The sequence below is a fragment of the Cervus canadensis genome, chromosome 8 (genome assembly GCF_019320065.1).
Source record: "Cervus canadensis isolate Bull #8, Minnesota chromosome 8, ASM1932006v1, whole genome shotgun sequence".
NCBI classification, from domain to species: domain Eukaryota; kingdom Metazoa; phylum Chordata; class Mammalia; order Artiodactyla; family Cervidae; genus Cervus; species Cervus canadensis.
The window spans coordinates 54,495,555-54,505,530 of record NC_057393.1 but is presented as its reverse complement, the minus strand read 5'-3'; the positions used below and the strand labels follow the sequence as shown (position 1 = coordinate 54,505,530).

General features: G+C 42.8%; 1 protein-coding gene across 3 annotated transcripts in view; it reads left to right on the top strand.

Moving 5' to 3' along the window:
- The first annotated feature begins 1,095 nt into the window (after window positions 1-1,095).
- The window catches only part of IPMK (inositol polyphosphate multikinase), a 53,853-nt gene continuing 44,972 nt past the window's right edge, over window positions 1,096-9,976 (top strand). For all 3 annotated transcript variants that reach the window (XM_043476254.1, XM_043476255.1, XM_043476253.1), the window contains exon 1: window positions 1,096-1,299. In XM_043476254.1, the coding sequence (XP_043332189.1) occupies window positions 1,110-1,299 (190 nt within the window). In that variant the 5' untranslated portion in view covers window positions 1,096-1,109. The remainder of the gene's footprint in view (window positions 1,300-9,976) is intronic.

Below are 9,976 nucleotides of genomic sequence, written 5' to 3'. Positions count from 1 at the left end.
CCCCCCCCCCCCTTTTTTTTTTCCTGATTTCGACACAATTCTCCATCTATTGAGCATCTTGGAACCTGCTCTAAGGGTCCAGTGGGAGAGAGAAAAAAAAAATCCGGCTCATTTCTTTTAAAAAACGTTCTCACTTAAAAAAAATTAAGATTATTTCCTATCTTCTACAGTCTGAAATTAGTGTCGGTTTCAAAATTTTTTGAATAAGTTGTTTATAACTTGTTATAAGTTGTTTAGAGGCACCAATTTGGTGAGGAGGATAGGATTACTTAAAGGGTGTTTCGAAGGCTGCCTGGTTTTACTCCTATTGTATCTTTCCGGAGCGGGAGTTGGAGGGAGGTGATTGCGGTAAAAGGTGGTCTCCCAAGCCACCCAGGGCAACGCTTCTGCCTCCCAACTCTTAACCAGTGACTGACTGCCCCTTAAGACTGCGAGAACCAGATGTCTTTAAGCCGGGGACGCGCTAAAACGCGTACTGAATGAATGAAGGACTAGCCCGTGCAGCACCAAAAGGCCCATCGGGTGGGGGTGAGAAGAGCTCCGCTCGTGCTCGCCCCTTCCAGGTCCTTCCGCTGGCCGGGGCAGCGCCGAGCGCGCGCCCCGCCGCGGGGGTCCCGTCGGGCGGCCTCTGGGCATGCTCAGTAGCGGCGGCTGCCGCGGGTCGCGCAGTAGGAAGCTCGCGGCGGAGGCGGCCGTGCAGGCGGCGCTGACGCGCGCGCGGCAGCTAAGGGGACTGGAGGACGGCGGGAGGGGGCGGGGGCGCGGGAGGTGGGGCTGTCGTCGCCGTCAAGGCCCCGGGGAGCGCGGGGCGCCGCCGCCGCCGCTGCTCTTGTGCTTGGATCTGTCTCCAGGGCTGCACCGGGATCGGCAGCCGCGGCGGCAGAGAGGCGGGAGCCGAGAGCCGCCCCGCGCGGAGAGTTGGGCAGGGGAGCGCCCGCGCCTCCGCGGCGTCATGGGCTCCCTCCCCGGGCCACAGCGGGCACCAGCCACAGGAACCCCCGGGCCTCCTCGCGGCCGAGCCTGAGCGACCCTCGGGTTCTCCGGCGCCCTCTCCCTCCGCCCTATTTTTTTCCCTGCGCTCGCCGCCGCTGCCGCCTCAGCTCTCCGTTATGGCAACGGAGCCGCCATCCCCTCTCCGGCTTGAGGCGCCCGGCCCCCCAGAAATGCGGACCCCACTGGCGAGCGAGACCGCCCCCGAGGGCACCCCGAAGCCGGCGGGCGGCAGGCTCCGCTTCCTCAACGGCTGCGTGCCCCTCTCGCATCAGGTGGCCGGCCACATGTACGGGAAGGACAAAGTGGGTAAGTGGGGGTGGCGCGGGGCGCGCCGCTCCCCTTCCGCCTTCGCGAGACCCCGGCCGGCGGAGGCACTGGGGGGCTCACTGACTGGGCTGAACGCCTGTGCTGGGGTGCACGCCGCACCCTGGGTCTCTTTCGCTTCCCCCCAGAGCCTCGCGACCCGTGCAGCAGGGGCTCGAAAAGTGGGGCGATTTCTGGGATGTGGGGTGTCAGGCCCGCAGTGGGAGGTGGCGAGAGAGGAGTGTCTGGTCTCCCCAGGGAGGGTGGATACTGATTGGAGACGGCGTTCGTTGTTAGTGAAAATAAGGAACTTCGTTTTTACTGGATGGGGAAGTAAATTTTCCCCTGAGCACAAGGTCTGTTTATTATAGGCGGGTAGCTAGTATTGCAAAAGAAAAGGAATGAAACGCAGATGAAGCTAATCTAAGGGCTTCTCTTTTCGGTGCAGCTGCATAGCTGGAGGGGAAGAAAAAAAAAACAGTTTTGTTTTTTTAATGTTTGTTTGTTTGGGTTCTGTTTTGTTTTTGGAAAGCTTGTCCTGGTTTATCTCTCTCCCCCGCCCTTTGGAGAGGTTTTTCTGATAGCTCCTGGATTTCTATGGGAGGCGTGGTTTCAGTAATGCTGAAACTCGGATTCACGGTCGAAAATACACCCTGCTGTTGTACTAGGATGGTACACAGTTAAGACAGTCATTCTTGATCATCTTTTTAAGACTGTATCTTTAGCTTGTGTAATACATTTTTTGAGTCACAGCGTTCAAAGCACAATCCAGGGCCTTTTTATTCTCTTGGTGATGTAAAAGTTCAGTTTAGGAACTGGAATTCACCTAGCTTACTCACACTGGTTCCTAGGCCATGATTACTTGGAGAATCAGATGAGTATGTGAGTAATGCGGATCTTTGACCTGGAAACCACTGAGGACAATTTGGTTTGTGCTGGTAAGATGATTCTGGTTTAGGCTAGTAAGACAAATACTGACATTTTAAGGTAAGATAACAGGCCAAGGCTGGTTAAGTGACAAACCTAAGGTCATACAGCTACTGTGTGGAGAATCTAGAAACCAAGGGCCCTGCCTGGTAGCACTTTTTCCCCACCATGTTCTCAGGTGGCCCAGTGGTAAAGAATCCGCCTGCCGCTGCCGGAGACTGTGGAGATGGGTTCCATCCCTGGGTGGGGAAGATCCCCTTGAGGAGGAAATGACACCTCACCCCGGTATTGCCTGGGAAATTCCATGGACAGAGGAGCCTGGCAGACTGGCTAGGCCATGGGGGTCTCAAAGAGTTGAACAAGACTGAGTGAACACACACACTTTGTGCTTGCAGAAAACCACTCAAACGAGGATTTTTGAAAATGGATGGGACAATGTATATGTGTTAATTGTCAGAGAACAACATTTCCCAATTCTTTTCTCTACTTTTCTCTTTTTCAAAGTTAGGGGTTAATGATGAGTCAATTGTATTCCGTTTTTTCCCTTGAAATTGTTAAATTGTTACTTCCTTAGAGACTGAATCTTTTTATCCCAGCAGTCTCCTGCGGCCTGAGGCTCAGTTAAACTCCGGAAATGTTGAAAAAGTGAAAATTATCAGTTCTTTTGATACACCCAGGTTAGAAAACAAATAATTGTTCCCAAGTGCTTGGCTTAAATGTAAGGAAACATTATCAAGGTGCTTAGAAGAGAGACATTCTCCTGTTTGTCCCCTCTGTTAATGGAAGTTAATTATGGAATACTTTTTAATAGATTTATACTGCATACCTATTGATTTATATTAATGAATTGTAAGGATGCTATTCCTAATAATATTCTAGAGGCATGAAAAAAATAATTGTTTCCCTAAGGGCCCCTAAGATGGACTTACATACAAAGGAGAATGAACAAAATATCCGAAATTAAACCACAAACATGTTAGTGTGACTGCTGCTTATTAAAGTATGTAATAGTGAACCTGTTCAGAGTTAATCTCTGACTAATAACAAATGTACCTTAAAGCTACATTGCAAACAGTGACTGAAAGAGTTTGTTATCCAAATGAACTAATAAAAGGAATAGTATAGATTCTGGAATCTGGAGTCCTTAGCTTTATTTATTATTACATTTAACTTAAAATGTTATTAGTGAAAGGACACCTGAATGATGATAATCTACTTTATTCATAGCATGGCTAACAAGATGGTCAGTAATTCAAAGTTCAAGTTTATTATGTCTCTGTACTATCATAAATCACTTAGAGTTGTAAAGTACATCTTGTAGTTCATACTTTGGCTATCAACTGAAATTCTCAGAATAAACTTTGCTAAAGACATTATGGATTAAAAAAAAAAAATTATTACTACCCTTTAGTAAACAGGGTTTTTCAGTTTAGATTAATGTCTTACCTATTTCCAAAAGGGATTTGTTGGCTTTATTAAATTAAAATTTAAAAACATAGAACTAATAGCACCAAGTACTTGAACAGAAAAATAGATCTTGTTATATCATTATAACTGCTTAAGAAGGGTATGTTATAGTTCTGATATCAAGAGCTATATTTTTTGTTCTTCAGTGAAATCATTTCATCAAAGTATGTTTATGTCTTATTTTTAAGAATACAAAATATTTGCATTTTCAAGTTGTAAATTGTACATGATCTTTCAGGAAGAAAAGTTTAAACATTGTATCAGTGCCTTTCCTCCTATTTTCCCTCTCTCAGGGCAATCACAAACACTGGTAACTTTCTGGTGTATCCTTTCAGGCCTTTGTTTCTGGTCACATATGTAAACACATTAACACACTTCTAATTTTTCATACAATATATCTGCATCTTGCTTTCATTTAGTATTGTGTTATATAGTATGTCATTTTCATGCTTATAATATACTTCATCTAAAAAACTGTTGTATTCTATAGTGTGGATATGAAATTTATAGTGTGATGAAATTTTAGATTTTCACTGTTTTTTTTTTTTTTTGCTGTTAAAAATAATGTATTACACATTCTTGTACATTATAGTATACCTTGCACATTATACAGCTGTTTTTTTTGGCCATGCTGCGGGCCTTGTAGGATCTCATTTCTCTTGACCAGGGATTGAACCTGGGCTTCAGCAGTGACGGCCTGGAATCCTTACCACCAGGGAACTCCTGGGTCTTGTTTTAGACAACTTTTTCTATAGGTATGTTTCACAAAAATGTAATTGCCATCAATTTGAAATCCTGAAGCATACCAAAATGTAAAATCCTTTTTTGTTTTGATATTTGACATGTACCATTAATTTCCTTCAAACGTCCTTGAGGTTTTAAACAAGTTGAAATCAGGTATTTGTATCTTAATCCAATTTAGGATATAGAAATGAGATGGTCTATAGGGAAAAGAAGGATTTAAACTGATATTGTTCTGAGGGGGAAACCCACAACTATTTTGGCTTACTGCTGGTCTATTTTTTTTAAGATACTCTGAAACTAATTGAGTTCAAATAATTTCAAACTTACAGGAAAGTTACAAGAACAACATAGAGAATTTAACATTTTTCTGAATTTCTCTCTCTGTATATACATACTTATTTTTACCTTGGGCTTCCCTGGTGGCTCTGTGGTAAAGAATCCACCTGCCAGTGCAGGAGACGTGGATTTGATCCCTGGGCTGGGAAGATCCCTTGGAGAAGGAAATGACAACACTCGGCAGATTTATTGTCTCTGAAATCCCACGGACAGAGGAGCCTGGTGGGCTACAGTCCATGGGGTCACAAAAGAGTCAGAAATGACTTAGCGACTGAGCAACAATATTTTTCTTAACTATTTGAGAGTCGGGTGCATACCTCATGCGCCTTTCTTTACACAGTAATACCTCAGTGTGTAAATCTTAAGAATGTGATTTAGTGTGTATTTCTGTAACCACAGCACGTTTATCAAATACGGAAAATTTAACAGTTTGATACGGCGACAGAGCCGTGGAGCACAGCCCTTAGCAGCTGCCTGTCGCTGAGCTCCATTACCGCCTCACACCGGAGGCCTTCACCCCCAAACAGGTAGCGGTCCTCTTCTGCCATTGGTTGACACCGCAGTGGGCCCCTCCCACAAGCAACCAACTGTCAGTGAGCAACCGGTAGTCGTCCTGCTCTGCCATTGGTCGGTGCTGTAGTGGTCCCCTCCCACGAGCTGTCGGTGAACTACCGTTAGTGGGGGATTCAGCCAACAGTTGGGGGAGTGGGGGTCGTCAGGTGGAGAGTGAGGTAAGAGGCAGACCCCAGCCTTCCCCTGGAGGGGCCCTCCAGCTCACCCAACCTTGGGCCGCTGGATGAGCTGGGGGGCCCAGGGGACAGGCTGGGGGCTGTATTCTGCAGAGCTCCAGAGCGCTGGCCAGGGCCACCCCCTGGCCTGGCCCAGGCCTGGGGACCGCAGTGAACTTCTCCTCTACCCCTGCCTGTGCCAACTAATGGCAGTGGTGGTCTGCATGGGGCGCCATCTGTGGGCGCTGGCCCCTGCCATTTGGGCGGCCTGAGGAGCCTGAGGGCCAGGTGGGTCCAGGGCACTAGGCTCCCTCACTGATGACAGTTGGGCAGGGTCTGGGGACCTGGCCCCTAGGGAGCCACCAGCTGAGACCTGCCTCCTCTTAACCAGGACCTGGATCTCAAAGGGTGAAATTTGTGCCTTGGGATCTGGTTCTTTCTTGTCAGAACAGAGAATTACACATTAACACATAATTTGGTGGAGGTTTATGGGAACATCGTTACCTGACCATGACCTGACCTCAGGAACAAAGGATCTGACCATGCAACAACTAACCACACCCCTCGCTCACCTTTCCTTTAACAGTGCTTTGCTGATAGCTCTTGGGAAGTTTGCGGGTTTTAAGGCATGAACCACTGATCTCCTGGCATGGCCCTGAAGTAAATCTTTCTCTGTTCCAAGCTTGTTTTGCTATCGTTTGACCTCACTGTGTGTTGGGCACACTAACTTGTGTTTTGGTAACAATACAGTACTTCCATCTATAGTCCATATTCTAATTTTGTCCACTATTCCAGTAATGTCTTATATTTGGTTTTTTCAGGATAGGGTCTAGTCTATAATCATTGGTTGCATTTAGTCCTCTTGTCTTTTGGAATTTTATAATTTGTAAGAGTTTCTCAGCCCTTTTAAAAATGATAAGACTTTGAAGAGTACAGGCTAGTTACTTAATAAAGTATTATTTAATTTGGATTTATGATGGATTCTTACGATGAGGTTCAGGAGATACTTTTCTGGCTGGAATGTTATACAAGTGATATATAAGATAACCTTTTTAGGGTATCACATCTAGAGGTCCACACTGTCTATCTGCCCATTATTAGTGATGTTAACTTGATCGTTTGGTCCAAGTGTGGTTTGGCTTCTCCAGCATATAGTTAATATTTTCTCCCTGTGTGACTAAGCTGTCTGTGGAGAGATATTTGTAAGTTCATGCAAATATTGGGATCCTCATACTTTACCCCTAGATTAGACATCTAATGATGATTCTGCCTGAAGCAGCCTTTACTCTGATAGTTGAAAAGTTGTGATTTTCTTTTTTCTTTCTACCACTCTGTCTATTTTAACAGTCAGCATTCTATAATCAGTGAGGCTGCAAAGAGTCAGACACTGCTGAGTGACTGAGCACTGATTCTAAGAAATAGCTCCAGGAGAGTGCAGGGGGTGGGGGCAGCCCCTCCACTCAGAGATATAGAGAGCAAACTAATGATTATTAGAGGAGATGGGCACTGGGGAGGAGTGAAATAGGTGAAGGGGATTAAGAGATACAAACTGTGAGATATAAATTTAGTTACAATGATGTAATATACAACATAGGGAATATAGTTGATATTTTATTTATTGAAGCATAGTTGACTTTGTAAGAAAAGAAAAAAAAATAGCTCTCTGTTATTCCTGTGTATGTGTGTTCTTTTTTATGATCAATTTGGAGTCATGGATTTTTATTTTATAGTGTCATAATCTATTATAGAACTTGTTTATTTTGCTCTTCAAATTGTCCCAGATTTGACCAGTTTGGAGCACTTCCTTCCTTTCTGTCAAGCTATTTTTTTTTTTCAATAATTTTTTTTGCCGGGGGGGGGGGTGTGTGTGGGGGGCCGGGGGAGGGACACACCACATGACCTGTGGGGTCTTAGTTTGCCAAACCAGGGATTGAAGGCCTGCATTGGAAGCATGGAGTCTTAACCAGTGGACTGCCAGGGAAGTCCCCACAGCTCTGGAACCTGCCGTTTCTCCAAGGAGCCCTGGTTCATTTTTAGTGGGAAATGGTTTTTAGAAACCAAGATTTGGGTGCAGGTTTGCTTGTTACCACTGGAATGTCATTGCTTCCAGGTCTTTTCAATGGACATTACTAAAAAGTGTGTATAAATATTTTAGAAATCATAATTGCATACTGATACTTCTAGTTTCATTCCAACTCCATGGAGTTCTTTTTCTTTTCCTGATTCTAAATTTGTATTTTCCATTTACCTCAGTGAGAACCTGGCTGCCAGCAATATTAAATTTTTTTTTAATCCTATGATCTTCAGAGTTTCTATACCCATACTACTGTAGAAAACAAACCTAGAATAAAGAATTCAAGATTAGATTCCCTTTCATTGAGGATATGTGGTTGGAAACTTTTCAAAAGCCATTTGGATTAGGATTTTTATGTTTGTTTCTGTTTAAATTCATTTCTCTTCCTTCAGTGATCCATTTTTGAATGCTTATAAAATTAATATGCTTCCAAAAGCAAAACTTTACAAAAGTATATCAGAAGTGTCACTCTCTTCTGTATCACTCCATCCCATTTCTCTGCATCCCTTGTAGATAACCAGTTTCATTGTTTCTGATTTATCTTTTATGAATTTCTTGTTGCAGAATTCAGCAGATCTCTTATTTTCTTCTTTTCCTTTCTTCCAACAAAAAGTAGTATGCTGTATATACTCTTTTGTACTTTGTTTTTTAAACTTAGCAGTATTTCCTAGAAATCAGTATTAGCAGTTCATAGAGTGCTTCCCTATTGCCTTTTTACAGCTTATTAGTACTCCATTGTGCATATATACCTCAGTTCTTTCAGTTTCATATTGGACTTGTTTTACTGGTTTGTTTATCCTAGCAGTAAGTTAAGCTGCTGTATAATAAATCTTGATGTATGGTAGAGTAAACATCTCACTTCTGATTGTCTTGACTATTTCTGGCCATTTGCATTCAGTGTAAAAGTCTTAAACTAGATTTTATCTAAATAATTGATGCTACTGTATATCATACTTCCTTTTTAAGGAATTTAAAAAATTTTTGTGCCGGGAAATTTCAAACTTAAAAGTTGCAAATATAGAACAACAAACTAATACATATTACCATTCATCTGGATTTGCCTATTAATATTCTGCCACAACTGCTTTATCATGTATGATAATGATTTTGTGGAACCATTTTAAAAGCAAGTTGCAGGCATCGTGACCTCTTGTCTATCTCCTAAAAATAAGAACATTTTCTTATCTAACCTTGGTAAAATTATCAAATCCAGACTATTTATCATTTGGCTTTTACCACTATTCCTATAATATTTCTTTTATAGCAGTTTCCCCCCCATCTAAGGTTATATACATTGCATTTAGTTGTTATCACCCTCTAGTTGCCTGTCATACAGAGCAGTTCTTAAAATTTTATCTTTATCTTTTTTAACTGAAATATTTGAAGACTATAGGCACATGACTTTTGGAATATTCTTCAAGATTCTCTAATTATTTCCTTATGACTAGAATCAGATGATTGCACTTTTTATAAGAATACCAAATGAATTATGTTGTTTCTCGAAGCATCATATCATACAGCACAGGATGTCAATTGCATTACTGGTGATATAACTTTGATCGGCTGATTAAATGATGTCTGCCAGATTTTTCCACTGTTAAGTTTAATTTTTCCTAATGTAGGTAAATAATTTGAGAGGAATATTTTGAGACTGTTAAACATCCTGCATATCATTGGCATTTTCTCCAAATGTTACAAGCACTCGTTAATATTTGACCAACTGAACTAATTACCGTCTTAGCTGGAAAATGATGTTCCAATCTCTTATTCCTGTTACATTTGTTAGTTGGCATTCTTCTTTAAGGAATATAGATTTTTCTTCTCTCTTTCTTTAATTAGTAGGATGGACTGCTGGGTTTTTCAAACTTCAACGGATGGATCTTAGCCTTTATTGTTGCTGCTTAATTTTGATGCTCAATTGTCCCAGATTTTGGCAGTGGGAGCTTCTTCAAGCTGGCTTCTGTGTCTTTTTAATGTTCCCATATTTTAAAGCATTTTTTCACTTTGTGGCATGAAAAGATGTCCCATGTTCATCTTATATCTTTCGGGTCCCAGCCTTAGAATAAGACATTATTTTCTCAAGAACCTAGTTCATTTGCGGGTTGTTGTTACTCATTTGCCCAGTCATGTCTCTTTGCAACCCCATGGACTGCAGCATGTCAGGCCTCCCTGTCCCTCACCATCTTCTGGGGTTTGCCCAGTTGGATTCATGCTTATTGCATCAGTAATGCTGTCCAGCCATCTCATCCTCTGATGCCATCTTCTCCTTTTGCCTTCAATCTTTTCCAGCACCAGGGACTTTTTCAATGAGTCGTCTGTTTGCATCAGGTGACCAAAATACTGGAGCTTCAGCATCATGGCAGGGTAGTGTCTCTGGTTTGTCATTGCTTTCCTGACAGAAAGT